Raw genomic sequence first — 24,708 nt, forward strand, 5'->3', positions numbered from 1 at the left:
TAGCCTCTCATACAAGTGCCATTCTTCTTCGGTGACTAACTTTAGAGGGGCAGCCTAAACTAGGCAGTGTGGCTGTTGTTTTATATTTTTTTCCACTTTTTCACTGAGCTCCGAGGTATGTTCAGTGCCTCTGAGATGGTCTCATACCCTTCCCAGATTTGTGCTTCTTTATTATCATTTCCCTGACTTGCCTTAAATACTCTTTTGTCTTCACTTTGGTTTGGTCTGTTGAAGATCTACCATTCTGTTGGACCTTACAGAGAGCGGGAGTATATATTCAGCTGATCCTCTGACTTTCTACATCTACAAATTGGGGGAGTTGGTAAGGTAATGAATAGTACTGCACCTAAGGAAAGACTGCATAGTAATTACAAAGGGGATGAATACTTTGTCAGCCTCACAACTTTGATTTTAAATTTTTAGTAAGTTGTTGACAGGTTTTGGAATTTTTCTTTGGATTTGATATAATGCACAATATTTTGTAGATTCACTCAAAAATCCTACTGCAAAATATTTTAAATTTAGAAAATGAGACAGTAAAATGTGACAATAGTTGTGGGGGCTGAGTACGTATTTAAGGCACCGTATATAAAGAGCATATCCGGCAAGCAAAAACAAATGGACTGCACAGGGAAGAGAAAAAGATAGAAAGTTAAGTCCAAGTATCAAAAAGAGCACTAATCAGCATGCTGTTGATGTAAAATCTGACACAGAACTGGTTAGCAATGAGATGTGCAATGTGAAGACAAACAGGAGACAAGCAATATGGTTACACTAGAAGTAAACGACAACTTAATTAAAAAGGAATTGGACACTGGCTAGGCTGTTTCAGTTATTCCACAAAATGAGTTTAAATGACACTGCAGAGATACTGAGGCCTGAAAATATCCAACTAAGAACTTAGTTGGAGAAAAATAACTCCTATGGGAATAGCATTCGTAACAGTGAAATACAACTACCAACAAGCCACATTGGACTCGTATGTGATAAAAAAAAAAGGAATGCCAGCATTTGGATTTCCTCAAACCCAATCTCAGAAGGAGTATGCAGGATAACAGCTGAGTCAAACTGAGGGATCCTCAAACAAAGAGGTTCAATGTTTCACTCCTGGACAAGCAGTCCTGGTGAGGGACTACAGAGTTGATCAATAGTGGGTACTTGGAAAGATTAAGGACAGAACTGGACCACTCTCCTGCAAAGTGGAGATTGCGTCTGATGTCATCTGGAGATGACACATTGATCAATTGAGGAGAGCAGAGTCAATTGTTGGAGAAGAAAGGTGTCCAGAGCTGTCAGAACCTCTTCCTGCAGTCCCAGAGTCAGCTCCTACAACCACCATGGAGGAGACCCCAGAACCCGAGATTATTTCACAGCCACAAGTCTCATCTGCCAAGCAGAGTCACCCCCACTCAGGAAAAACTTTATTGTACAAGAGTAAGAATTTCTCCACAGTGATTAAATCTTTAGGTCTGTATGGGATAATTCAAAATTTATGTTGTGATTGTGTATACAGTGGTTATATATGTGTACAGTGTAGTGTGTGTGTTATATATTGTTAGGTTGCATTCTATATTGAGTTGAAGTTCATAACCACATAGGGAGGAGTGTTGTGTATTTAATATTTCAGTAATATTGTAATTATATTGTTTTAAGATTTTTTTGTTGTTTGCATAATTCATTGTGTTATAAGTAAAGGCATACGCCATTGCACCATATCATATGTGCATGCTGCGCTATGTAAAGAAATGAAGCATACACATTCTCCCAGTCTCGACGTATTTTTTTTTCCCCATTACTGTATGGCGTTACAAAATATAACAAGAAGCCTGACTTTCGAAGGTCGACTGAGTTACTCAGATTGGGTATGTGTTTGCAACTGCAGAAACATCCAGCTTTCCTTAATCATGTACTGAAGAAATTAGGAAATTTAACACCAAGAGAAGTTTTTAATTTTTTTAAAATTTAGGACTACAGTGTTGAGCATGTCCTTCCTGCCCAACAAGCAACATTGACCAGCAACCCACCTATTTAAAACTAGCCCAATCACCGGACAATTTATAATGACCAATTAATCTACTAACTTGTAAGTCTTTGGGCTGTCGGAGGAAACTAGAGGACCCGATGGAAACCCACACAGCCACAGTGAAAATATACAAACTCCTCACAGGTGATGCTAGAATTGAACTCCAAATTCCGAAATGCCCTAGCTATAATAGCATTGCACTAAACCGCTATGCTACCACAGCGCCCCTAAGTCATTAAAGCATCGAAAAAGCTTTTAAAAACAGTGCCTTTAATTGGCAAATATAATACTCAGTTTGAACTGGATAATTGTTCATGGTTGTCATTCATTTAAATCATTGCCACCATTACATAGGATCTTGGTGAGACCACACACATCTGGATTATTGTACTGTATACAACTCTGGTACATATAGAGTGCAGCAGAGATACACAAGAACCTGGGCATTTAAAAATCCAGGTGGCATCTAAAGAGGAAAATGGACAACATCAACTGTCACCTTCTTTCCATGGATGCAGTCTGACCTACTGAGATCCTCCAGTGCCTTTGTGTGTGGATCCTGGGACAGCAGGTTTACCTCATGAGGGGGAATTGAGCATAGAAGCCCCAAATTCTCTGGAGTTTAGAAGAGAATGCATTGAAATACAGGAACTTATTACAGGGTCTCGGCCTGAAACGTCGACTGCACCTCTTCCTAGAGATGCTGCCTGGCCTGCTGCGTTCACCAGCAACTTTTATATGTGTAACTTATTTCTGAATTACTTCCAGGAACTTATAGGCTGGATGCAGGGGGATTGTTCTCCCTGGCTCAGGAATTGCAGTCTGAGAATAAGAGGTAATTGAAAGTAAGAGAAATTGCTTCACTCAGTAATTGAGCCGGTGAACCAGGGTTGAGGGACCAAACTCGGCGAGTCCAGAGGTAGAGACCCAAAGCCAAAGGCTGAGTATGGGGCCAGGGACTGTAGGTTGGAGGCAGAATGTCCAAGAGTCTGGGCCTAAGGACTGTAAGCCTGTGTGTGAGTGTGTGAGTGTGTGTGTGTGTGTGTGTGTGTGTGTGTGAGTGTGAGAGTGAGAGAGAGAGAGAGAGAGAAAGAGAGAGGGAGAGGGAGAGGGAGGGGGGGAGGAGGCTGCGAAAGGGGCTTATTTAGCTGTTTTTGCCATTTTGTTCTGTTGCTGATGCTGCTGCGTCTGCTTGTGTTATTTGGCTCATCATTATGGCCTTGTTATCTGCGTGCTAGAATGGGTGGTGACACTTGCAGGTCTCTCTTTGGGTGTGTTGATGTAATCGATGTATTTCACTGTAAGCTTTGATGTACCTGCGATAAGTAAATCTGAATCTGAATCTGGAGAGTTGTCGAGGCTCAGTCACTGAGTTAGTTTAAATACAGGTCAATAACGTTTTGGATATTTACAATATCAAATGACTTGGAGAGAGCAGTGAGCAGTGTTTAGTTAGATTGGCCATGATTCTGATGAATACTAGAGCGGGCTCAAAACAGCCATATAGCTTCTATCATTATGTTCTTATTTTGACAAGAGTTGCAACACAAAGACAACATTGTTTCTTAAAAGTATTTCCAGACTCTCAGAATGGAAGAACTTTCATGGAAAATGTTGAAAGGGATTTGATCCAAATTATTACACGCAGTAAAGCGCACAAACTATTAATGTAAACAGACTGACATTAAGCTATGATTAAAGGTCTGAAAATCATTAGTCAGTTTAAAGATCAATAAAATAAAACCTACAGATATAATTTAAATATAAACACACGAGATTCTGCAGATACTAGAAATCCAGAGCAACACACATAAACTGCTGGAGGAACTCAGCAGGTCAGGCTCTGGAAAGGAACGAACAGTTGACATATCGGCCCGATACCCTTCTTCAGGGCTGGAAAGGAAGGGGGAAGATGCCAGAATAAAAAGATAGAGGGAGAGGAAGGAGAACCAGCTAGGTGATAGGAGAAGGCATGTGGGTGAGAATTTAATTTAAACAGTTGCATGCAAAAGTACATGGGTCCTGCTAAAATATATTAATGGAGGTGAAGAGTATGAATGTCACAAGTTCAACAATACAACTAAATGCTCTTTGTATAAGCACAATTGATAATGGACAATATTTAGGATTGCGTCACTATTCCAAGTCAAGTCAAATTTATTTATAAAGCACATTTAAAAACAACCCATGTTGACAAAAGTGCTGTACAATCCATAACAGGTAGCTGAAATCACAAATACAAGAAACACAGATATAAACAACAAGGCACACAGCTTATAGGCACAAAATAAACAACACACGAGCCTAAGCACAAGACAAAGATCAGCCACATCAGGAAGATTCAAATGCTAGTGAATAAAAGTAAGTTTTGAGCCTGGACTTAAAAGTCAATGGAGGGGACAGATCTGATAGGGAGGGGAATGCTGTTCCACAGTCTAGGGGCTATAACAGCAAAGGTGCGGTCACCCCTGAACTTAAATTTAGATCATGGGACAGCCAGGAGCCCCAGGTCAGCCGACCTGAGGGACCTGAAAGTTATTGTTGATCCTATAACAACCCCAGTATCTGATCCGCTTTGCCCAGGGCATTAAGCAATGCAACAACTGATCCAAGTTGTTGTCAATCAGGACTCCACATCACTTCCAATTTCCATTCCTTTACTTTCTTCTTTAGTTTTCAGCCACTATATGAAATGCTTTCAATTTCTTTACATTGAACTTCACTTGCCACCAATCTGCCCTGTTCTCAGTTATTTTCAAATCCCCAAAACAGCCCACCTTGCTTTGCAACTTATCATAGATTTGTACAGGCTGCATTTACTGCATTAGGCCACTAAAAAGGAGAAGTTTAAGAGCAGCCCACACAGAAATTTGTGCTGAAGTTGTTGAAAGGGGCAGGATGGTATCCTAGTGGTGAACACCACGGTGTAAGATGTGGGGTCGCTTCCTGCTGCTCTCTGTAAGGAGTTTGCACATTCCCCCCATCAGCATGTAGTTTTCCTCCTGGTGCTCTGGTCTCCTCGCACATACCAAGGATGTACGGATTAGGGCTAGTGAGTCGTGGGCATGCTGTGCTGGCACCATGCTGACACTTGAGGGCTACCCAGCACAACCCTCACTGATATATTTTGGTGCAACTGACATATTTCACTGTATGTTTCAGTGCAAATGTGACAAATAAAGCTAATCTTTAGAAAGCCTTTCAACATTCCTCTTCCCCAATGTCCTTCCCGACACCAGCTGAACCGAGTTACCCAGGGATACTAAACAGATAAAACAAACACACTCAAGAGAAAAGAATGTCTTCCTGAAGAGAGAGGCCATTGAAACACTTGATAAGAAGGCAGGTACACATTGATTAATGAACAAAAGATGACTTGTTGGGATCGACCTAACCAATCTTGTTGTTGTAAGTATGTTGATTTATGGCTGAATATAAAGCAGTGACTCTGAGAATGTAATCAATCTCAGAATCCAGATGAGAGTTATAAACCATTAAAATGTTAGGCTTCACATGTACAATCTTAATCCCCTGATTTCACTCCAGTAACCATGTAAATTGCTTTGAAAACCGTTCTTTTACTCAAGTACCTTTTTTATTGGGTTTTTCTGTAGCCGGTAGCATTCTGTACACCCTGTACGCATTACTCCCCTTTTTGATACTTTTATCCTTTACTTCCTCTATGTCAGGTAGTGAATTCATGGCACAGCGGAAATTAGCCTTCCATGTCTTGGGATCAGGTTTGTCAACACCATGGTGATATTTTCCTGTCAGCACACACAAAAATATAACAAGTGGGACAGCGTTCAACATCTGTGATTTTTAAAAATCTGTTGCATATGCATCATTTAAAGGTTCAAAGTTCAGGGTTCAAAGTAAATTTATTATCAAAGTATGTTTATGTTGGCACATACTACCCAGAGATTCATTTTCTTGCAGGCATTCACAGTAGAACAAAAAAAGGGGTCCTGTCGGGAGCCTGTAATCTACAGCTGCACGCAAACAGGGGTGAGTCAGGGGTGAGTTCCTGATTCTGGAGTTGGCTGACTGGCTGTTTCCGATATCTTCAGGAGCAGCCTGGAAGATGTGCGCATTCAGGCTGCTGCTTCAGGGTGGACGACTCGTTTCCTTGCCAGTGTCACCAAATGGACTGTGGCGGAGATCGGAACATCAGGACAGTCGATGTGGCTGCTGGAGGCCTCTTTTCTTTCTTTTCTCTCTCTCTCTCTCTCTCTCACACACACACACACACACACACACACACACACACACACGTGGGGAGAATCTGGAATCTGCTAGTCCTTGAGTCAGGTGAGCGATCTGTTGGTCTCCCTCTCACAGTGGAAAGGGTGACACCTCTCTGTCCATTGTTAGTGAGAGAGAGGGAGACTGTGGCATGTCGAAGTGCTGGGTTAATGACTATAGTTTTTTTGTCGGGCTGCAGATCAAGGGCTCAGTGGGGGCTTGCTGTTGTTTGCTCGGTGGGTGATGGCGACTGATGTTTCCTGTAATGTAGTTGGAGAGAGGGGAGGGAGAGGGGTGATGCTTTGCTGTTGCTTGTACATGGGATGCGGGTGGGGGGTTTTAAGGTTCTAAAGTTTTTTTGTCATTCATTCTTTGGGGGTTTTCTTCTGTTTTGTGGATGTCTGCAAAGAGTATGAATTTCAAGTTGTACACTGTATACATTCTCTGATATTAAACTGAACCATTGAACCATTGAAATACAATTGAATCAATGAAAAACAGCACACAAAGATAGACAAACAACCAATGTGCAATCACAAAATAAACAAGTAATGATAACAATGAATAAGTAAATGATTAAACCAGGAAGATTAAAATATACAAATAATGGACTTTTACTACATATAAGTCTGAAATGCTGTAATACTGTGAAATGCTGTGATACTGTGAACACGTTTCTGCTATTGTTAATTTAATGAAACTACTTAAGCTGTTATACAACAGCTCTCTTTCCCAATTCTGATAAAATATTCCAGACTTACAGTAGTTGTTTCTCTTTCCACAGATATTGCCTGACTTACTGAACATCTCCCACATTCAGAAAATAAGAAATCCAAAAATAATTTCAAGTTTATTATGTTGGTTAAACTGCTACTAATCTGTTCTCTATAATTTTCCTATACATTCCCTCAAAAAAGTCAACATTTCTTTCTGCTGAAATGTTAACATTTCTTTCAGCAGGGGAGTCCTGCTGAAGGGTCTTGGCCTGAAATGTCAACCGTACTCTTTTCCATAGATGCTGCCTGGCCTGCTGAGTTCCTCCAGCATTATGTGTGTTGCTTAGATCTCCAGCAACTGCAGGTTTATTTCTTTCTTTCTGATTTTATTTTCAAACCGTGGCTATAGTTTGACACTGCAGATCAAGGCACGACTGCGCAAGCGTGTGGATGTCAGCCAGTTAGAACAGCAAGAAGGGTTTAAAAGGAGGCAGTTATTTCTTCAGCACTTTGATCAAGGCATGACTGTGCAAGCGCATGGACATCAGCTAGTTAGAGCAGCGAGAAAAATTTAAAAAGAAGACAGGCACAGGAGTAGAGGGAGGCAGAGTAGGAGGGCTTTGGCTCAACGGGGTTTTGGCAGTAAAGGGTCAAGGTAAGGTCAGTTATTTGTGAAGAATAGAAACAGGAAGTATATGTGTGAGGCCGGTGTTCTGTGCTCGGTGTCAGATGTAGGAAGTCCTGGAGACTCCTAGCCTCCCAGACGTCCATTTCTGCACCAGGTGAATCGAGCTGCAGCTCCTTAGGGACTGAGTTAGAGAACTGGAGATGCAGCTCAATGACATTTGTCTGGTCAGGGAGAGTGAGGAGGTGATAGAGAGGAGCAAAAGGCAGGTAGTCACACTGGGGCCTCAGGAGACAGATAAGTGGGTAACAGTCAAGAGAGGGAAGGGCAAGAGTCAGATGCTAGAGAGTACCCCTGTGCTGTCCCCCTTAACAATAAGTACTTCTGTTTAAATACTGTTGGGGGGGATGACCTACCTGGGGGAAGCAACAGTGGCTGCACCTCTGGCACAGAGTCTGTCCCTGTGGCTCAGAAAGATAGGGAAAGGAAGAAGGCAGCAGTAATAAAGGATTCTATAGTTAGGGGGTCAGACAGGTGATTCTGTGGACGCAGGAAAGAAACCCGGATGGTAGCTTGCCTCCCAGGTGCCAGGGTCCGGGATGTCTCAGATCGCGTCCACAACATGCTGAAGTGGGAAGGTGAACAGCCAGAGGTCGTGGTACATATTGGTACCAATGACATAGGTAGAAAAAGGGAGGAGGTCCTGAAAACAGACTACAGGGAGTTAGGAAGGAAGTTGAGAAGCAGGACCTCAAAGTTAGTCATCTCGGGATTACTGCCTGTGCCACATGACAGTGAGTGTAGGAATAGAATGAGGTGGAGGATAAATGAGGGCTGAGATATTGCAGGGATTCAGAATTTTGGATCATTGGGACCTCTTTTGGGGCAGGCGTAACCAGTTCTAAAAGGACGGGTTGCACTTGAATCCCAGTGGACCAATATCCTGGCGGGGAGATTTGCTAAGGCTACTGGGGAGAGTATAAACTAGAATTGCTGGGGGATAGGAAATGAACTAAAGAGATAGAAGAAGGGGCAGTTGGCTCACAAATAAAGAAAGCGTGGAGACAGTGCCAGAGGGAGGATAGGCAGGTGATAGAGAAGGGATGCGCTCAGACCGATGGTTTGAGATGCGTCTATTTTAATGCAAGGAGTATTATGAACAAAGCAGATGAGCTTAGAACGTGAAACAGTACTTGGCGCTATGATGTTGTGGCCATTACTTAGACTTCGATGGTCGGGCAGGAATGGTTACTTAGAGTGCCAGGCTTTAGATGTTTCAGAAAGGACAGGGAGGGAGGCAAAAGAGGTGGGGGCGTGACACTGCTGATCAGAGATAGTGTCACGGCTGCAGAAAAGGAGGTCGTCATAGAGGGATTGTTTACTGAGTCTCTGTAAGTGGAAGTTAGGAACAGAAAGGGGTCAATAACTCTACTGGGTGTTTTTTATAGACCACCCAATAGTAACAGAGACATCGAGGAGCAGATAGGGAGACAGATTCTGGAAAGATGCAATAATAACAGGGTTGTCGTGGTGGGGGATTTTAATTTCCCAAACGTTGATTGTCATCTCCCTAGAGCAAGGGGTTTAGATCGGGTGTAGATGGTTAGGCGTGTTCAGGAAGGTTTGCTGACACAATATGTAGATAAACCTACAAGAGGAGAGGCTGTACTTGATTTGGTATTGGGAAATGAACCTGGTCAGGTGTCAGGTCTCTCAGTGGGAGAGCATTTCGGAGATGGTCAGCACAATTCTATCTCCTTTACCAGAGCATTGGAGAGGGATAGGAACAGGCAAGTTAGGAAAACGTTTAATTGGAGTAAGGGAAAATACAAGCCTATCAGGCAGAAACTTGGAAGCATAAATGGGGAACAGATGTTCCCAGGGAAATGTAAGGCAGAAATGTGGCAAATGTTCAAGGGATATTTGCGTGGCGTTCTGCATAGGCACGTTCCAATCAGACAGGGAAAGGATGGTAGGGTACAGGAACCCTGGTGTACTAAAACTATTGTAAATCTAGTCAAGAAGAAAAGCTTACAAAAGGTTCAAAAAACTAGGTAATTATAGAGATCTAGAAGATTATAAGGCTAGCAGGAAGGAGCTTAAGAATGAAATTCGTAGAGCCAGAAGGGGCCATGAGAAGGCCTTGGCAGGCAGTATTAAGGAGAACCCCAAGGCATTCTACAAGCATGTGAAGAGCAAGAGGATAAGGCATGAGAGAACAGGACCACCAAGTGTGACAGTGAAAAAGTGTGTATGGAACTGGAGGAGATGGCAGAGGTACTTAATGAATACTTTGCTTCAGTATTCACTCTGGAAAAGGATCTTGGCAGTTATAGGAATGATTTACAGCGGACTGAAAAGCTTGAGCATATAGATATTAAAAAAAAAGAGGATGTGTAGGAGCTTTTGGAAAGCATCAAGTTGGATAAGTCACCAGAACCAGATGAGATGTACCCCAGGCTACTGTGGGAGGCGAGGGAGGAAATTGTTGAGCCTCTGGCAATGATCTTTGCATCATCAATGGGGACGGGAAAGGTTCCAGAGGATTGGAGGGTTGCAGATGTTGTTCCCTTATCCAAGAAAGGGTGTAGAGATATCCCAGGAAATTATAGGCCAGTGAGTCTTACTTCAGTGGTTGGTAAGTTGATGGAAAAGATCCTAAGAGGCAGGATTTATGAACATTTGGAGAAGCATAATATGATTAGGAATGATCAGCATGGCTTTGTCAAAGGCAGGTCGTGCCTTACGAGCCTGATTGAATTTTTTGAGGATGTGACTAAACACACTGATGAATGTATAGCCGTAGATGTAGTGCATATGAATTTCAGCAAGGCATTTGAAAAGGTACCCCATCCAAGGCTTATTGAGGAGGTAAGGAGGCATGGGATCCAAGGGGACATTGCTCTGTGGATCCAGAACTGGCTTGGCCACAGAAGGCAAACAGTGGTTGTAGACGGGTCATAATCTGCATGGAGGTCGGTCACCAGTGGAGTACCTCAGGGATTTGTTCTGGGATCTCTACTCTTCATGATTTTTATAAATGACCTGGATGAGGAAGTGGAGGGATGGGTTGGTAAATTTGCTGATGACACAAAGGTTGGAGGTGTTGTGGATAGTGTGGAAGGCTGTCAGAGGTTACAGCGGGACATCGACAGGATGAGAAGTGGCAGATGGAGTTCAACCCAGATAAGTATGAGGTGGTTCATTTTGGTAGGTCAAATATGATGGCAGAATATAGTATTAATGGTAAGACTCTTGACAGTGTGGAAGATCAGAGGGATCTTGGGGTCCGAGTGCATAAAACACTCAAAGCTGCTACGCAGGTTGACTCTGTGGTTAAGAAGGAATATGGTGCATTGGCCTTCATCAACCGTGGGATTGAGTTTAGGAGCGGAGAGGTAATGCTGCAGCTATATAGGACCCTGGTCAGACCCCATTTGGAGTACTGCTCAGTTCTGATTGCCTCACTACAGGAAGGACGTGGAAACCATAGAAAAGGTGCAGAGGAGATTTACAAGGATGTTGCCTGGATTGGGGAGCATGCCTTAAAAGAATAGGTTGAGTGATCTTGGCCTTTTCTCCTTGGAGTGACGGAGGATGAGAGGTGACCTGATAGAGGTGCACAAGATGATGAGAAGCGTTGATCGTGTGGATAGTCAGAGGCTTTTTCCCAGGGCTGAAATGGCTAACACGAGACGGCACAGTTTTAAGGTGCTTGGAAGTAGGCACAGAGATGTCAGGGGTAAGTTTTTTTCACAGAGAGAGAGGTGAGTGTGTGGAATGGGCTGCTGGCGACAGTGGTGGAGGCGGATATGACAGGGTCTTTTAAGAGACTCCTGGATAGGTGCATGGAACTTAGAAAAATAGAGGGCTATGGGTAACCCTAGGTAGTTTCTAAAGGGAGTATATGTTCAGCACAGCATTGTGGGCCGAAGGGCCTGTATTGTGCTGTAGGTTTTCTATGTTTCTATAGCCTCTCAACCCTTGGAGCTACTGCTGATCAAGTACTCATCATTAAATATTCGTAAATATCTAACTTCCGGTCATTTGTCCCCACTCCCCCTTCTGGGTTTTTTCATTCCCCATTTTGGCTCCCTTCTCTTCGCCCCACCCTCCTCAGGTGCCCTTCCTCCTTCCCCTTCATGGTTCACTCTCCTTTCCTATCAGATTCCTTCTTCTTCAGGCATTTACCTTTTCCACCTATCACCTCCCAGATTCTTACTTCAATCCCACCCCCTTCCTGCTCAGCTGGCTTCACCAATCACTTTATGCATTGTACTCCCCCTCCCCGCACTTTCTTATTCTAGCCTCCTCCCCCTTCCTTTTCAATCACGGTGAAGGGTCTCAGCCCAAAACTTCATCTGTTTATTCCTCTCCATAGATGCTGACTGACCTGCTGAGTTTCTCCAGCATTTTGTGTGTGTTACTCAGAGAGGTGTGGAGGGAAATCGTCCGCTAACAAGAGAAACTCCGGATGCGACGCACCTTTCCTTTTTACTATAAATATCAGTCTTTTGGTTGAGAGAGATGAACAATTATCAGCCATGCTCTCTGTAGAATGCAGAACGGAAACAAGACAGTTTTGGTGTAGTGAGAGAAAGTAACATGCTGTCTTCCAGAAAATCAGGAAAGGTTGGAAGAAGTAACACAGGCAGCATCTATGGAAAGGAATAGAGTCAACATTTCAGGCTAAGACCCTTCATCAGGATTGTCTGGAAGAATCTTGTTGACTAGCAATCCCAGCTTCCCACCAGAAGGATGTCTGGTGGTACCAGAACTACTTAAAGAAATCCATTACCAAGTTTCAAAATTTAAGAAAAAATCAACATTTGAATTAACTCCCTCCTCTTGTTTGTGTACCTGTGTGAACTGCCCAGTTTTTAAACAATGGAGCATCCTTCTCTACATCCCATCCATGTCGAGCAGCGTGCATCCATGGAATCTGAAATATCTTCTTTTCCTGGAAAAGTTGTACCATCATTAATTTAAAGACAAGAAAGGCACATCATTTGAAAAATCCACCATCAGCACCTGACAGTTACTGGGCAACCTAATCGCCAATCTTTGACTGTGGTTCAGAAAGTAGTGGCGCACTGCTTTCTGAAACAAGTGTAGTCCTTGTGCAGTTGGACATGAAGTTTCAGTGTTTTCACCAAATGACAATGGCAGACTAATGAGATTCTTCCATCTCAGCATGCAGCTGGGAGGGGAGCTTGGATGCAGTGATGTCCAATGAACCATCTACTCCAGCGGATGTCCAGGTTGGTAGATGCTTGTTGTGTCTGCACAACTATATTTATCAATTCAATAAAAACACACACGCGGGAGATGGCTTTAACTGTATTCACATTGTAGAGAGAGAAAATGAGACAATAATGCACATGCATAGACAATGGGGAGGGTCATTGCACCAAAAGAAACAGATCCACAAATTACACTTCCTCCCCCTTTAGATTAATGCAACATTAAACTGTATATGCACAAAACATTCAATTTCACTTGCATCAACCCATATTCCAAATAAACATACTTTTACAACAACAGTCCATAACTAACTTCACAGTTCTAAAGATTCAGTCTTTTGGGAGGCACACTGTTTCTATCAGGATAGTGCCTCTGGATTTGTGGAGTGGCATCAGGTTTGGCAGGTATCTTGTCAACAATAGCTTTCTCGTCCCATCTCTGGACATGGGGAGTGGCATCAGGTTTGGCAGGTATCTTGTCTAAGACAACGTTCTTGGTTTCCAGTATCACGATGCTGTCAGTGGCATCATCACTGAGAGGTAAGTTCGGTGACTGTAATGTGTCTGTCTTGTTGGATGCTGTCAACTCAGGTGTGTTCTTCGGCGGACCATCCAGTATCTGGTCCACATGACATCTCCATGTCTGATCTCCAACATTCACTGTGTACATCAGCGGTCCAGTTCTTGTAGCTATCCTACCGAGTGTCCACTTGTCTTCTTGGTAATCAAACACTAGGATTTCCTGTCCAACCTCCAAGTTCCTTATTGCTTCACTTGGCAACTGTCTGAACGGTTTATTCTGCACTTCCCTCTGGAAGTCTGGCTTCAGAAGGTCCACGCGAGATCACAGATCACTGCCCATGAACAGCATTGCTAGTGTTTGATTTGTTGTCGCATGAATAGAGCTCTGACACAAAAATAGGAAGTTGTCCACCTTGTGCTGTAGAGAAATGTCCTCCTTGTCCATCACTTTGATGGACTTCTTTAAGGTTTGGATAAAACTCTCAGCTAACCCATTCATTGCTGGGTGGTGAGGAGCTGACTTGAAATGTCTGATGCCATTTTTCTTCATGAACTGACCAAATACTTCTGACGTGTATTGTAATCCATTATCACTTTCAATTTGTCCTGGTAAGCCATTTCTGGCAAGGTAGTCCTCAGAGTGCGGATAGTCTTTCATGAGGTGGTTGACTTCATTGGTGCAAACCTTGGCCACTTCAAATGAACATCCACAGCAATCAGAAACATGGAGTCCATGAATGGCCCAGCAAAGTCAATATATATTCTATGCCATGGTGAAAACGGCCACTCCCACATGTGTAACCGTGCCTATAGGGGTGCATTTTGAACTTCTTGACATTCCAAACAGCTTTTGGCCAAGCCTTCAATCTATTTATCTATTCCTGGCCACCACCAGACTCTTCTTCTTGACTGTACCCAATTGTCCTTCATGCAGATTCTCTAACACTCTGGTGCACAGTTTAGAGGGAACCACAACACGATATCCACACATCAGCGTTCTTTGACATACTGACAGATGGTCTTGTCTCACTGAGAACTCTGGAAACACAGAGTTACCATGAGCGGGTCATTCTTGCATGATGATTTCACAGACTTTCTACAATGTTGGGTTATTCCTTGTTTCCCTTTGTATTTCAGAGTTTGTTACCGGCAACAGGTCCACCAATATGGTGTGGAGCACTTCTGCTGGGTCAACTAGTGGAGTGCTGTTGCAGCAACAACCTTGCACTCAACGTCAGTAAGACGAAGAGCTGATCGTGGACTTCAGGAAGGGTAAGACGGAGGAACACCTACCAATCCTCACAGAGGGATCAGAAGCGGAGAGAGTGAGCAGTTTCAAGTTTCTGCGTTTCAAGATCTCTGAGGATCTCACCTGGTCCCAACATATCGATACAGCTATAAAGAAGGCAAGACAGCGACTATACATCATTAGGAGTTTGAAGAGATTTGGTATGTCAACAAAAATACTCAAAAACTTCTATAGTTGTACTGTAGAGAGCATTCTGACAGGCTGCATCACTGTCTGATATGGAGGGGCTACTGCACAGGACCGAAAGAAGCTTCAGAGGGTCAGTCGGCTCCATCTTGGGCACCAGCCTACAAAGTACCCAGAACTTCTTCAAGGAGCGGTGTCTCAGAAAGGCAGCGTCCATTATTAAGGATCCCCAGCACCCAGGGCATGCCCTTTTCTCACTGTTACCATCAGGTAGGAGGTACAGAAGCCTGAAGGCACACACTGAGTGATTCAGGAACAGCTTCTTCCCCTCGGCTATCTGATTTCTAAATGGACGTTGAACCCATGGAACACAACCTCACTATATTATTATATATTATTTCTGTTTTTGCACAACTTTTAATCTATTCAATATACATATACTGTAATTGATTTACTTATTTATTTTTACTTTTTTTTCTTCTATATTACGTATTGCATTGAACTGCTGCTGCTAAGTTAACTAATTTCACAATACATGTTGGTGATAATAAACCTGATTCTGATTCAGATTCACAGTATGTACATGTTTCTTCTTCAGTTGCCAACAGCAGGAGACGTGACAAGCCATCAGCATTGCTGTGTTGTTTGGTACCCTTGAACTCTATGTCATAAAAGTAAGCTCCTAGGAATAGTGCCCAATCTTGTAACCAGGTTGCAGTTGTCACTGAAATTCCCTTCCTGGGATTGAAGATGGACCCAAGGGGCTGATGATCTGTCAATAGCGTAAACTTCTGTCCATAGAGGTAGTGGTGAAAATTCCCCATACTAGACTAAGGGCCTCTCAGTCAATGTGTGTAGTTACATTCTGCGCTCGCCAGTGATCTTGAAGTCAACGCAATTAGGCATTCAGATCCATTTTAAAATATAAATGGCAGGGGGAGTACTTCTTACTGCACCAAAAGCTATCCACACAAGTGGAGACAATTCCATCACAGTTCTGAACTGCATCTTCAGTCAAGAGGCAACCTCACTGCCACAAAATACCCAACTTCTAACCTGCAACCAGTAACAGTAACAGATACGTGCTGAGCCAATGGAACATTTTATCAACACTGGGCCCCCTGCCATTGATGGTGAAAAACTTTTCCATAGAAAAGTCAAGGGAATGAGTTAGAGTCTCTCATATTGGAAATGGTCAATGCCTCTAAGGTACTGTAGAAACGGGGATGGTGATGGAGGACTGACATATTGCTGACGTTGCTCCATTGTTTAAAAAAGGTTCTAAGAGTAAACCTAGCAATTATCAGCCTGTGAGTTTGACGTCAGTGGTGGGTAAATTGATGGAAAGTATTCTTAGAGATGGTATATATAATTATCTGGATAGACAGGGTCTGATTATGAACAGTCAACATGGATTTGTGTGTGGAAGGTCATGTTTGACAAATCTTATTGAATTTTTTGAAGAGGTTACTATATGGACTTCAGTAAAGCCTTTGACAAGGTTCCACACAGAAGGTTAGTTAGGAAGGTTCAATCATTAGGTATTAATATTGAAGTAGTAAAATGGATTCAGCAGTGGCTGGATGGGAGATGCCAGAGAGTAGTGGTGGATAACTGTTTGTCAGGTTGGAGGCCGGTGACTAGTGGTGTGCCTCAGGGATCTGTACTGGGTCCAATGTTGTTTGTCAAATACATTAATGATCTGGATGATGGGGTGGTAAATTGGATTAGTAAGTATGCAGATGATACTAAGATAGGTGGCGTTGTGGATAATGAAGTAGCTTTTCAAAGCTTGCAGAGAGATTTAGGACAGTTAGAAGAGTGGGCTGAAAGATGGCAGATGGAGTTTAATGCTGATAAATGTGAGGTGCTACATTTTGGTAGGACTAATCAAAATAGGACATTCATGGAAAATGGTAGGGCATTGAAGAATGCTGTAGAACAGAGGGATCTAGGAATAATGGTGCATAGTTCCCTGAAGGCAGAATCTCATGTGGATAGGGTGGTGAAGAAAGCTTTTGGTATGCTGGCCTTTATAAATCAGAGCATTGAGTATAGGAGTTGGAATGTAATGTTAAAATTGTACAAGGCATTGGTAAGGCCAAATTTGGAGTATTGTGTACAGTTCTGGTCACCGAATTATAGGAAAGATGTCAACAAAATAGAGAGAGTACAGAGAAGATTTACTAGAATGTACCTGGATTTCAGCACCTAAGTTACAGAGAATGGTTGAACAAGTTGGGTCTTTATTCTTTGGAGCGTAGAAGGTTGAGGGGGGACTTAATAGAGGTATTTAAAATTATGAGGGGGATAGATAGCATTGACGTGGATAAGCTTTTTCCATTGAGAGTGGGGCAGATTCAAACAAGAGGACATGAGTTGAGAGTTAGGGGGCAAAAGTTTAGGGGTAACATGAAGGGGAACTTCTTTACTCAGAGAGTGGTAGCTGTGTGGAATGAGCTTCCAGCAGAAGTGGTTGAGGCAGGTTTGATGTTGTCATTTAAAGTAAAATTGGATAGATATATGGACAGGAAAGGAATGGAGGGTTAAGGGCTGAGTGCAGGTCGGTGGGACTGGGTGAGAGTAAGCGTTCAGCACGGACTAGAAGGGCCGAGATGGCCTGTTTCCGCGCTGTAATTGTTATATGGTTATATGGTATGTTATTGGACGATATTTAGGGCAGCATGGTAACATAGCAGTTAGCTATTACTGCGCCAGCAAATGGGTTCAATTCTGTTGCTGTCTGTAAGGAGTTTGTATGTTCTTCCCAGGACCGTGTGGGTTTCTTCCCACAATCCAAAGGGATAACAAGTTAATTGTTCATATCACTGTAACTGGGTGGTGCAGGTTTATTGGGCTAGAAGAGCCTGTTACCATGCTGTCTCTCTGAAAAGAAATGTTGCCTTGGTCTTACTGCCTGTGGGTACAAGTTGTGTCATTCCCTGAAAATCGTCCTTAGTGAATATGTTCACTTCTAACCTAGTGATGACTAACCACTCTTAGCAATTTTTTTCCTCTCAATTCACAGTTTACTTCATATTTCCAAAGGCTGTTTGTTGCTGCCCTGTGCAGTTTGCAGCTAGATCTCATCAAGATTTGGACTGTCATGGAAACGAGTACGAGAAGTGGGCAGGTCTTCTTTTACAGATTGACACGTTTTCATCTACTGTCTCTTAAGTTCAATACTTAACACTCACAAACCTTAGCAACCCTGCAGGAAACTTGTAAGCCAGAAACATAAACTTGCTGATGACATAATTACTGTTGTCAGAATTTCAGATGATGATGAGACAGCATGCAGGAGCAAGACAGATCAGTTGATTGAGTGGTGTTGCAGCAACAATCTCGCACTGGACATCACTAAGACCAAAGCACTGTGAACTTCAGAAAGGGTAAGGCAAGGGAACACACACCAGTCCTTATTGAGGGATCAGAAGTGGAAAAGGTGAGCAATGTCAGCACCCATCATTAATGACCCCATCACCCAGGACATGCCTTTTTTTATCATTGCTACCATCAGAGAAGAGGTACAGGAGCTGAAAAGCACATACTCAACAAATCAGGAACACACACACACACACAAAGTTACAAATTTTATTATGTATTGCAATGTACTGCTGTCGCATAACAACAAATTTCATGACATTTGCCGGTGATTTTAAACCTGATTCTGATGTACTTTGAACTTTGAGAACTTTGACCTTAAACAAGGTGTGCTCCAGGAATTGTGCAAAATAAGGGTCATCTCGGAGTGAAGAGCAGAGACCAAAATCCTTATGGTGATATATGTTCTCCAATAGACTCAGGGAAATAATGGCACAGCCATAGAGCCGTAACTATGCTGTGTCAGAGACCCCAGGTTCCATTCTGACTTTTGTCTGCTGTCTGCGTGGAGTTTAAACGTATTCTGTATAGCTGAGGGTTTCTGCTAAATGCTCCAGTTTCCTCCCACGTCATAAAGGAGAGTTGCTGAATATGCAAACTGACCACTGTGAATTGCTCCCAGTGTATAAGTGAATATGGAGGGGATGGGCTGATGAGATTGTTGGGAGAGCAAAATATGTGACTAATCTAGGATTTGAGCAAATATGTGGTTGATGTCAAAGTCCAAGTCAAGTTTATCATCAAATGCACAAGTACCTGTAGGCACAGATGCAATAAGCAACTAACTTTCAACTTTATCACAGGCATATAGCATGTGATAATGTGCAGCATTCACAATAAAAACATAAATACCAATAATACACAGTTTTTACAAGAAAAACAATTTCAGCAAGGAAAACAAACTCCATTTTAGTGCAAAGTGATCATGGTGTTGCTAAAGTGTAGTGATCAGCATTGTGCCTGTTGGTTCAAGAACTGAATGGTTGAAGGGAAGTACCTGTTTTTGAACCTGATGGTATAGGGCTTCAGGTCTTTCTACCTCCAGCCCCAAGGTAGCTGCAGGAAGATGGCAATGCCCAGGAGTGGTGGAGATCTTTGATAATGAAAGTTGCCATCTTCGAAAGATTCAAAGTACAAAGTATATTTATTAACAGGGTATGTAAGAGTGTACAACCCTGAGATTCATCTTCCTGCAGGCAGCCACAAAACAAAGAAACATCATGAAACCCGTTCAAAGAAAACATTAAACTCACAATGCACAACAAAAGAACAAGTTGCACAAACAGCAAAAATTGAGCGAATAATACACAGGATATTAAGCATCAAACCGTACAGTCAGTGAAACGTTCTACAAGTGTTCAGTTTGATTCAGTTTAGGGTTGTGTCATTCATTGACTGCACCCCACTAGAATCAAAATCACGCCAAATAACAATGAGAAAAGGAGTAACTAGAAACCACAAACACATCATAACATGAACTGCAAAGTTCTCTAAAATTAAATCCAGTTTACAAACCACACCAATCAAACCTTGCCAAATTCCTTAGATTCCGAAGACCTAATACTCCTGCACCTTCCTCGGGGGGGGGGGGGGGGGGGGAAGAGAGAGAGAGAGAGAGAGAGAGAGAGAGAGAGAACACGACCTGATAAACACAGGCAAATGATGCTGAACACCTACTCGCCTTCTGCTTTCGTACTCGTTGGTTTCAATCTTGCTTGACGCTTTAATCGGTGAGCTGGTCGGGAATTGGAGCCCATCATGGGTTTGCACTCCGCCATTAGGCTGCACACTCTATTCTCAACCTCACTCTCAAACACACCGAATTCCCTCACAGGCAGGTCAGTCAGCCCAAAAACGTATTATCAAGATGTAAATTACAGGGTCCAATTGCACCCAGATTAGTAGTGAAAGTATAATTAAAAGGAGAAGAAAAAGTAGCTTTGTGAACCGTTAGTTGCGTTTGTCGCTGGTGCCATCTTGCATTACAGGAGGCAGTACCTCCTGTAGATGATACTAATGGTGGAGAGGGAGGTTCCCCTGATGCATGGGCTGAGGCCACTATTCTCTGCAGCTTTTGAGTTGCCCTACCAGTCCATGATGCAACCACTCAGGATACTTTCAACAGTACATCTGTAGAAGTTAGTTAGTATGTTCAGTGACAAGCCAAGCCTTCTTAAACTTCTAAGAAAGTAGACACTAGCACCTTCCTTGTGATTGCATCTATGTGCTGGGCCCAGAAGTATGTTGACACCCAGTGCAGACTCATGTGCTGAAGGCATCTCTCCAGGTCAAGCATCTGCTGCTGCACAGTCGTCGTGTGGGTCTGTTAGGATTTAGAATGCACCGGTCGGTGGCAGCTTCTTGTTCAAATGTTTTGCTATTTTAGTTACCCTGGTAACAAGTCAACACTCAGAACCACGTGGAGCTGAGATCCAGTATAACTGCAGGAATCATAATCCGAGCAACTTTGCTGCTTCGGAGCACACCGGTGAAATAATGCAGAACAGAAATGGGTCCCTTAACTATTTATGCTGTTCCTGGCAATCATTTTTCAGAGAAGACAAATAATGACTGGCTTAATGCAGAGGCACATTCCAAGGGAATCTGAAGCTAGCAGACTTTGTCCCACAAAAGGCAGGATTTCCTGCTGGCACCCATTTCAATTTCGCTTCCCATTCCCATTTCAGACATGTTGGTCAATGGCCTCCTCTACTGCCATGGTAGTGCCACACACAGGTTGGAGAAGCAACGTCGTATTCCATCTGAGTAACCTTCAACCTGACGGCATGAACATCCAGGAACATCTCTAACTTTCAGTAATTTCTCTTTCCTTCCCCCCCCCCCACTTTTTCCATTCCCTATTCTGGTCCCTCTCTCAACCCTTCTCCTATCCTCACCTGCCCGTCACCCCCCATTGGTGCTTCCCGCACCCACCCCCACCCCCCACCGCCATCCTTTGGTTCCGTGGTCCATTGTCCTTTCCTATCAGATTCCATCTTCTTCAGCACTCAGCCTCTTCCACCTACCACCTCCTAGCTTCTTACTTCATTCCCCTGTCCCACCTACCCTCCTTCCCCCTCACCTGGTTTTACCTATCAACTGCCAACTTATGCACCTTCCCCTCCTCAGCCTCCTTATGGCCTCTTCCTTTCCAGACCCGATGAAGGGTCTTGGCCAGAAACATTGACTGTTTATTCCCCTCCATAGATTCTACCTGACCTGCTGAGTTCCTCCAGCATTCTGTGTGTGTTGCTCTTGAATGCAGGCCAAGATTGTACAAATTGTGGGAGTATGGGCTGGCATGAAACCCTGTTAAAAAGGTAACTTTTAAAGGAGGTAAGGTTAAAATCTTTATGGAGGAAGTTCCAAAAACGCATGGAGTAAAGAAAGATGAGGCAATGCACACAGGCAGGAATCAGAGCAACAGGCATTGGAATGGCAGCTGTACTGGGCATGTAGGTATCAGACAAGTTTACCTGACAAACAACCCACAATGCATCCTCTCAATCTCACATTCCAGTGAGTAGCATTAGAATTTATCCAGTAACTTAGGGAATAGATTGTTTTTACCTTTACATCATAGACAAAGATTTCTGCTAGACATTTCAAACCCAAATTATATGCAAAGAAATCAAAGGAATTGATCTGTATCATCAATTCACACAGATGCTTTCAGAAGATAATAGAGACCTTACCTTGTTTAGCCATTTCAAACCCGGTATTTTATTTGAATTTATTTGCTCTTCTAGCCATGGGCGCATACGCATTCTTTCCACAGGCATCGCCACCTATAATAAGAAGTAGCAAAGTTAGCCTCTGTAATCACTTACTTTCACTATGAGAAAAGGAAGTCCAGGAAATATCAAGAGGGATTTTCCTTTGTTCTGCTCACCCTGGTTAATCACTCTTTACACTTTCTGGTGTTTACTACTGAACACTTTTATTAAGAAACTTCTACAGGTGCACAGTGCGAGACAACCTGGCCCAGAGAGAGATGTGAAACTGCTGCATGCTTGTTCTTGCAGAAACATTGCTCCAGGACAACATTCCATGCACCATCAATCTTCAGGCTATGCAGGGGCTCAGGGATTTGTGATAATATTGTAATGCGCTGTAAGGTTTCACTGCTAATGTAATGGGTTTTTTTTGTAATGTTCACTGCTGAAGTAATGGTTTCTCTGTAGCAGCAATATTTGGGTTATGGCTGGAGATAACAGGACTATGGATGCACGTTAGCCAATCAGGATTTTGTTGCCCTGTCTTGTGAATCTGGAAGCAGTTGATTTCGCAGGCTTTTGCCAGAGAGAGAGAGAGCGAGAGCGAGAGAGGGAGAGAGATGAAGAGAGAAGACTCGAATGGAAAGATCTGGTAGACCGCCGGACGGGGTGGACTATGAGGGAGGGTCCAAAGGGCGGCGATGATCGGAGGAGGTCGGGGGGGACTGATCGGCCTATGAGTGAGCTCTAACTTTGTGCACAGACTGCTTAATAAGATTTGGGCCCTTTTTTAAGAATATTTCGTTCTCTACTAACCATATAGTCACAGTAAGAGTTATAAGGTTTAATTATTTAATCACGTATTGTGTACTGTTTATTATTTCAGGGTACGGATTTGTAACAGGGGACACATCGTGTAACATTCACCCAAACGGGATTTCTTAAGTTTGGCCGGGCAGGGTGTTATCATCCCCCTATATTAAGCCGCTAGGCGAAGCGAGTGTTACAATATTATTTTGTGACAGTATGTGCTATTGTAACTAAATGTGGTGTGTGCTGTGTGTGACTGCACATACCATGTTTTGCACTTTGGCCCCAGAGGAAAGCTCTTTCATCTAGCTGGATTCATGTTTATGGTTGAATGACAATTAAACTTGAACTTGGAAGTATAACCGGATACATCATGGTCTGATACAGAAACTCGAATGCACAGGAATACGAAAGGTGCAGAGATTAGTGGATTCAGCCCAATACAATATGGGCATATCCCTCCCCACCACTGGTAACACAGTAGGTGCAGGAAGGATGGTAAAGGTGACACGAGATAAAAATACATTGCTCTGCCTTTCACCTCAATGGGAAGCTTTACCTATTGGTGTTCATATCAGGGAGCCAAGGCAGTGTAGCAGTTACACTGTTGGAGTTCAATCCCGATGTCCTCTGTAAGAAGACTCTATACTTCCTCCCCATGGAATACGTGGGTTTCCTCCGTGTCTTCCAGTTTCCTCCCACAGTCCAAAAACCTACCGGCTAGGTTAACTGGTCGTTGTAAGTGTCCTGTGATTGGGTTAGGGTTAAATTAGGGTTGCTGAGCAGTACAGCGCAAAGGGCCTACTCTGTGCTGTATCTCTAAATAAATAAATACCAAAAGTTAAGGAATACATTGAGTTTGGTATTCCAAACATTAATACAGCAAGGTGTATTAACACAACACCCACTTAGTACTTGCTTATCAACGCCTGTGTGGGTGAAAGAGTGTGACAAATCTGACTTCAATATCCAGCAGTAAAATGTTTGTGGGACTTGGCTTCAATGGAACCAAACCTGTGGTAGTGGAAGTGGTTGAGAATTTCCTAAATTACCTGATTTTATTTCAAATTTCCAGAGTGCAAGATTTTGCACTTGTAACCCCTCTCAAGTTTCTCTCAATTGCTCTGGATCGAACCTACTTTATAATTTACTCTATAGATTTAGAAAATAAACTTTCCTTGATAAATGAAACAGTACCTTGCATGGAGAGGATGCCCGAGTTTCGTAACTATTACACACACCACAACTACGTGCAACATAATATGACTTGTTTAGATGTGGTGTAGTTTAGAAAAATACCGTCTAACTTTCCTCAGCTTTCAGCTGCATTTCTTTCATATATCCCAAAAATACTGAACAACAAGATCCTCAGCAACTTCCTGCTAAATGGACTAAGGAATATTTATTTCATTTTGAAGACTAGGGCAACTAGATTACATTTGAAAATAACAAAACCTAAAGTGGTGACCTGGGACTACATGTAAAATGCTTCATTAATAGTTCAGATATGCATTCACAATTAAACTCCCGCCGACTACAATGGAAATTAATCTTTTATTCTACAACAGTCAAAGATCCCATCTGGGATGACAGACGGAAGGCAAAAACGTCCAGGTGCACAAAAGCAGATGAATTGTAAGCTGTAATTAAACCTTGTTCGTATTTGTAAAGTTACTGGTACAATGCAGATTTCTACAACAAAGGAGACAGGAGATGCTGATCTCTGGAGATGTGAAGATGACAATCAAAGCCAAAACCATAGCATCAAACCCTCAAGGGTTTAGAGTGTATCCTAAATATTACATGTTTATACCATTTTTAGTTCTTTAAATTCAAAAAATTCTAAGAATATATAGGAACAGGTTTTGAATAAATATGTTTTGAATAATATTTACCGTTGAAGCAAACTATTCAAGATATTGAAGAGACAAAAACATCAAGAAGTGATTGAGTAAAGAGAGGGGGAGAGAAGGAGCTGGCTGATTCAAT

General features: G+C 42.8%; 1 protein-coding gene across 3 annotated transcripts in view; it reads right to left on the minus strand.

Moving 5' to 3' along the window:
* irf2b (interferon regulatory factor 2b) overlaps window positions 1-24,708 on the minus strand; it is a 71,586-nt gene that overhangs the window by 11,594 nt on the left and 35,284 nt on the right. For all 3 annotated transcript variants that reach the window (XM_072257724.1, XM_072257722.1, XM_072257725.1), the window contains exons 3-5: window positions 21,889-21,981; window positions 12,470-12,569; window positions 5,614-5,790 (exon numbers count right to left, since the gene is read on the minus strand). In XM_072257724.1, the coding sequence (XP_072113825.1) occupies window positions 5,614-5,790; window positions 12,470-12,569; window positions 21,889-21,975 (364 nt within the window). In that variant the 5' untranslated portion in view covers window positions 21,976-21,981. The remainder of the gene's footprint in view (window positions 1-5,613; window positions 5,791-12,469; window positions 12,570-21,888; window positions 21,982-24,708) is intronic.

This window comes from Mobula birostris, chromosome 5 (genome assembly GCF_030028105.1).
Source record: "Mobula birostris isolate sMobBir1 chromosome 5, sMobBir1.hap1, whole genome shotgun sequence".
Taxonomy (NCBI): domain Eukaryota; kingdom Metazoa; phylum Chordata; class Chondrichthyes; order Myliobatiformes; family Myliobatidae; genus Mobula; species Mobula birostris.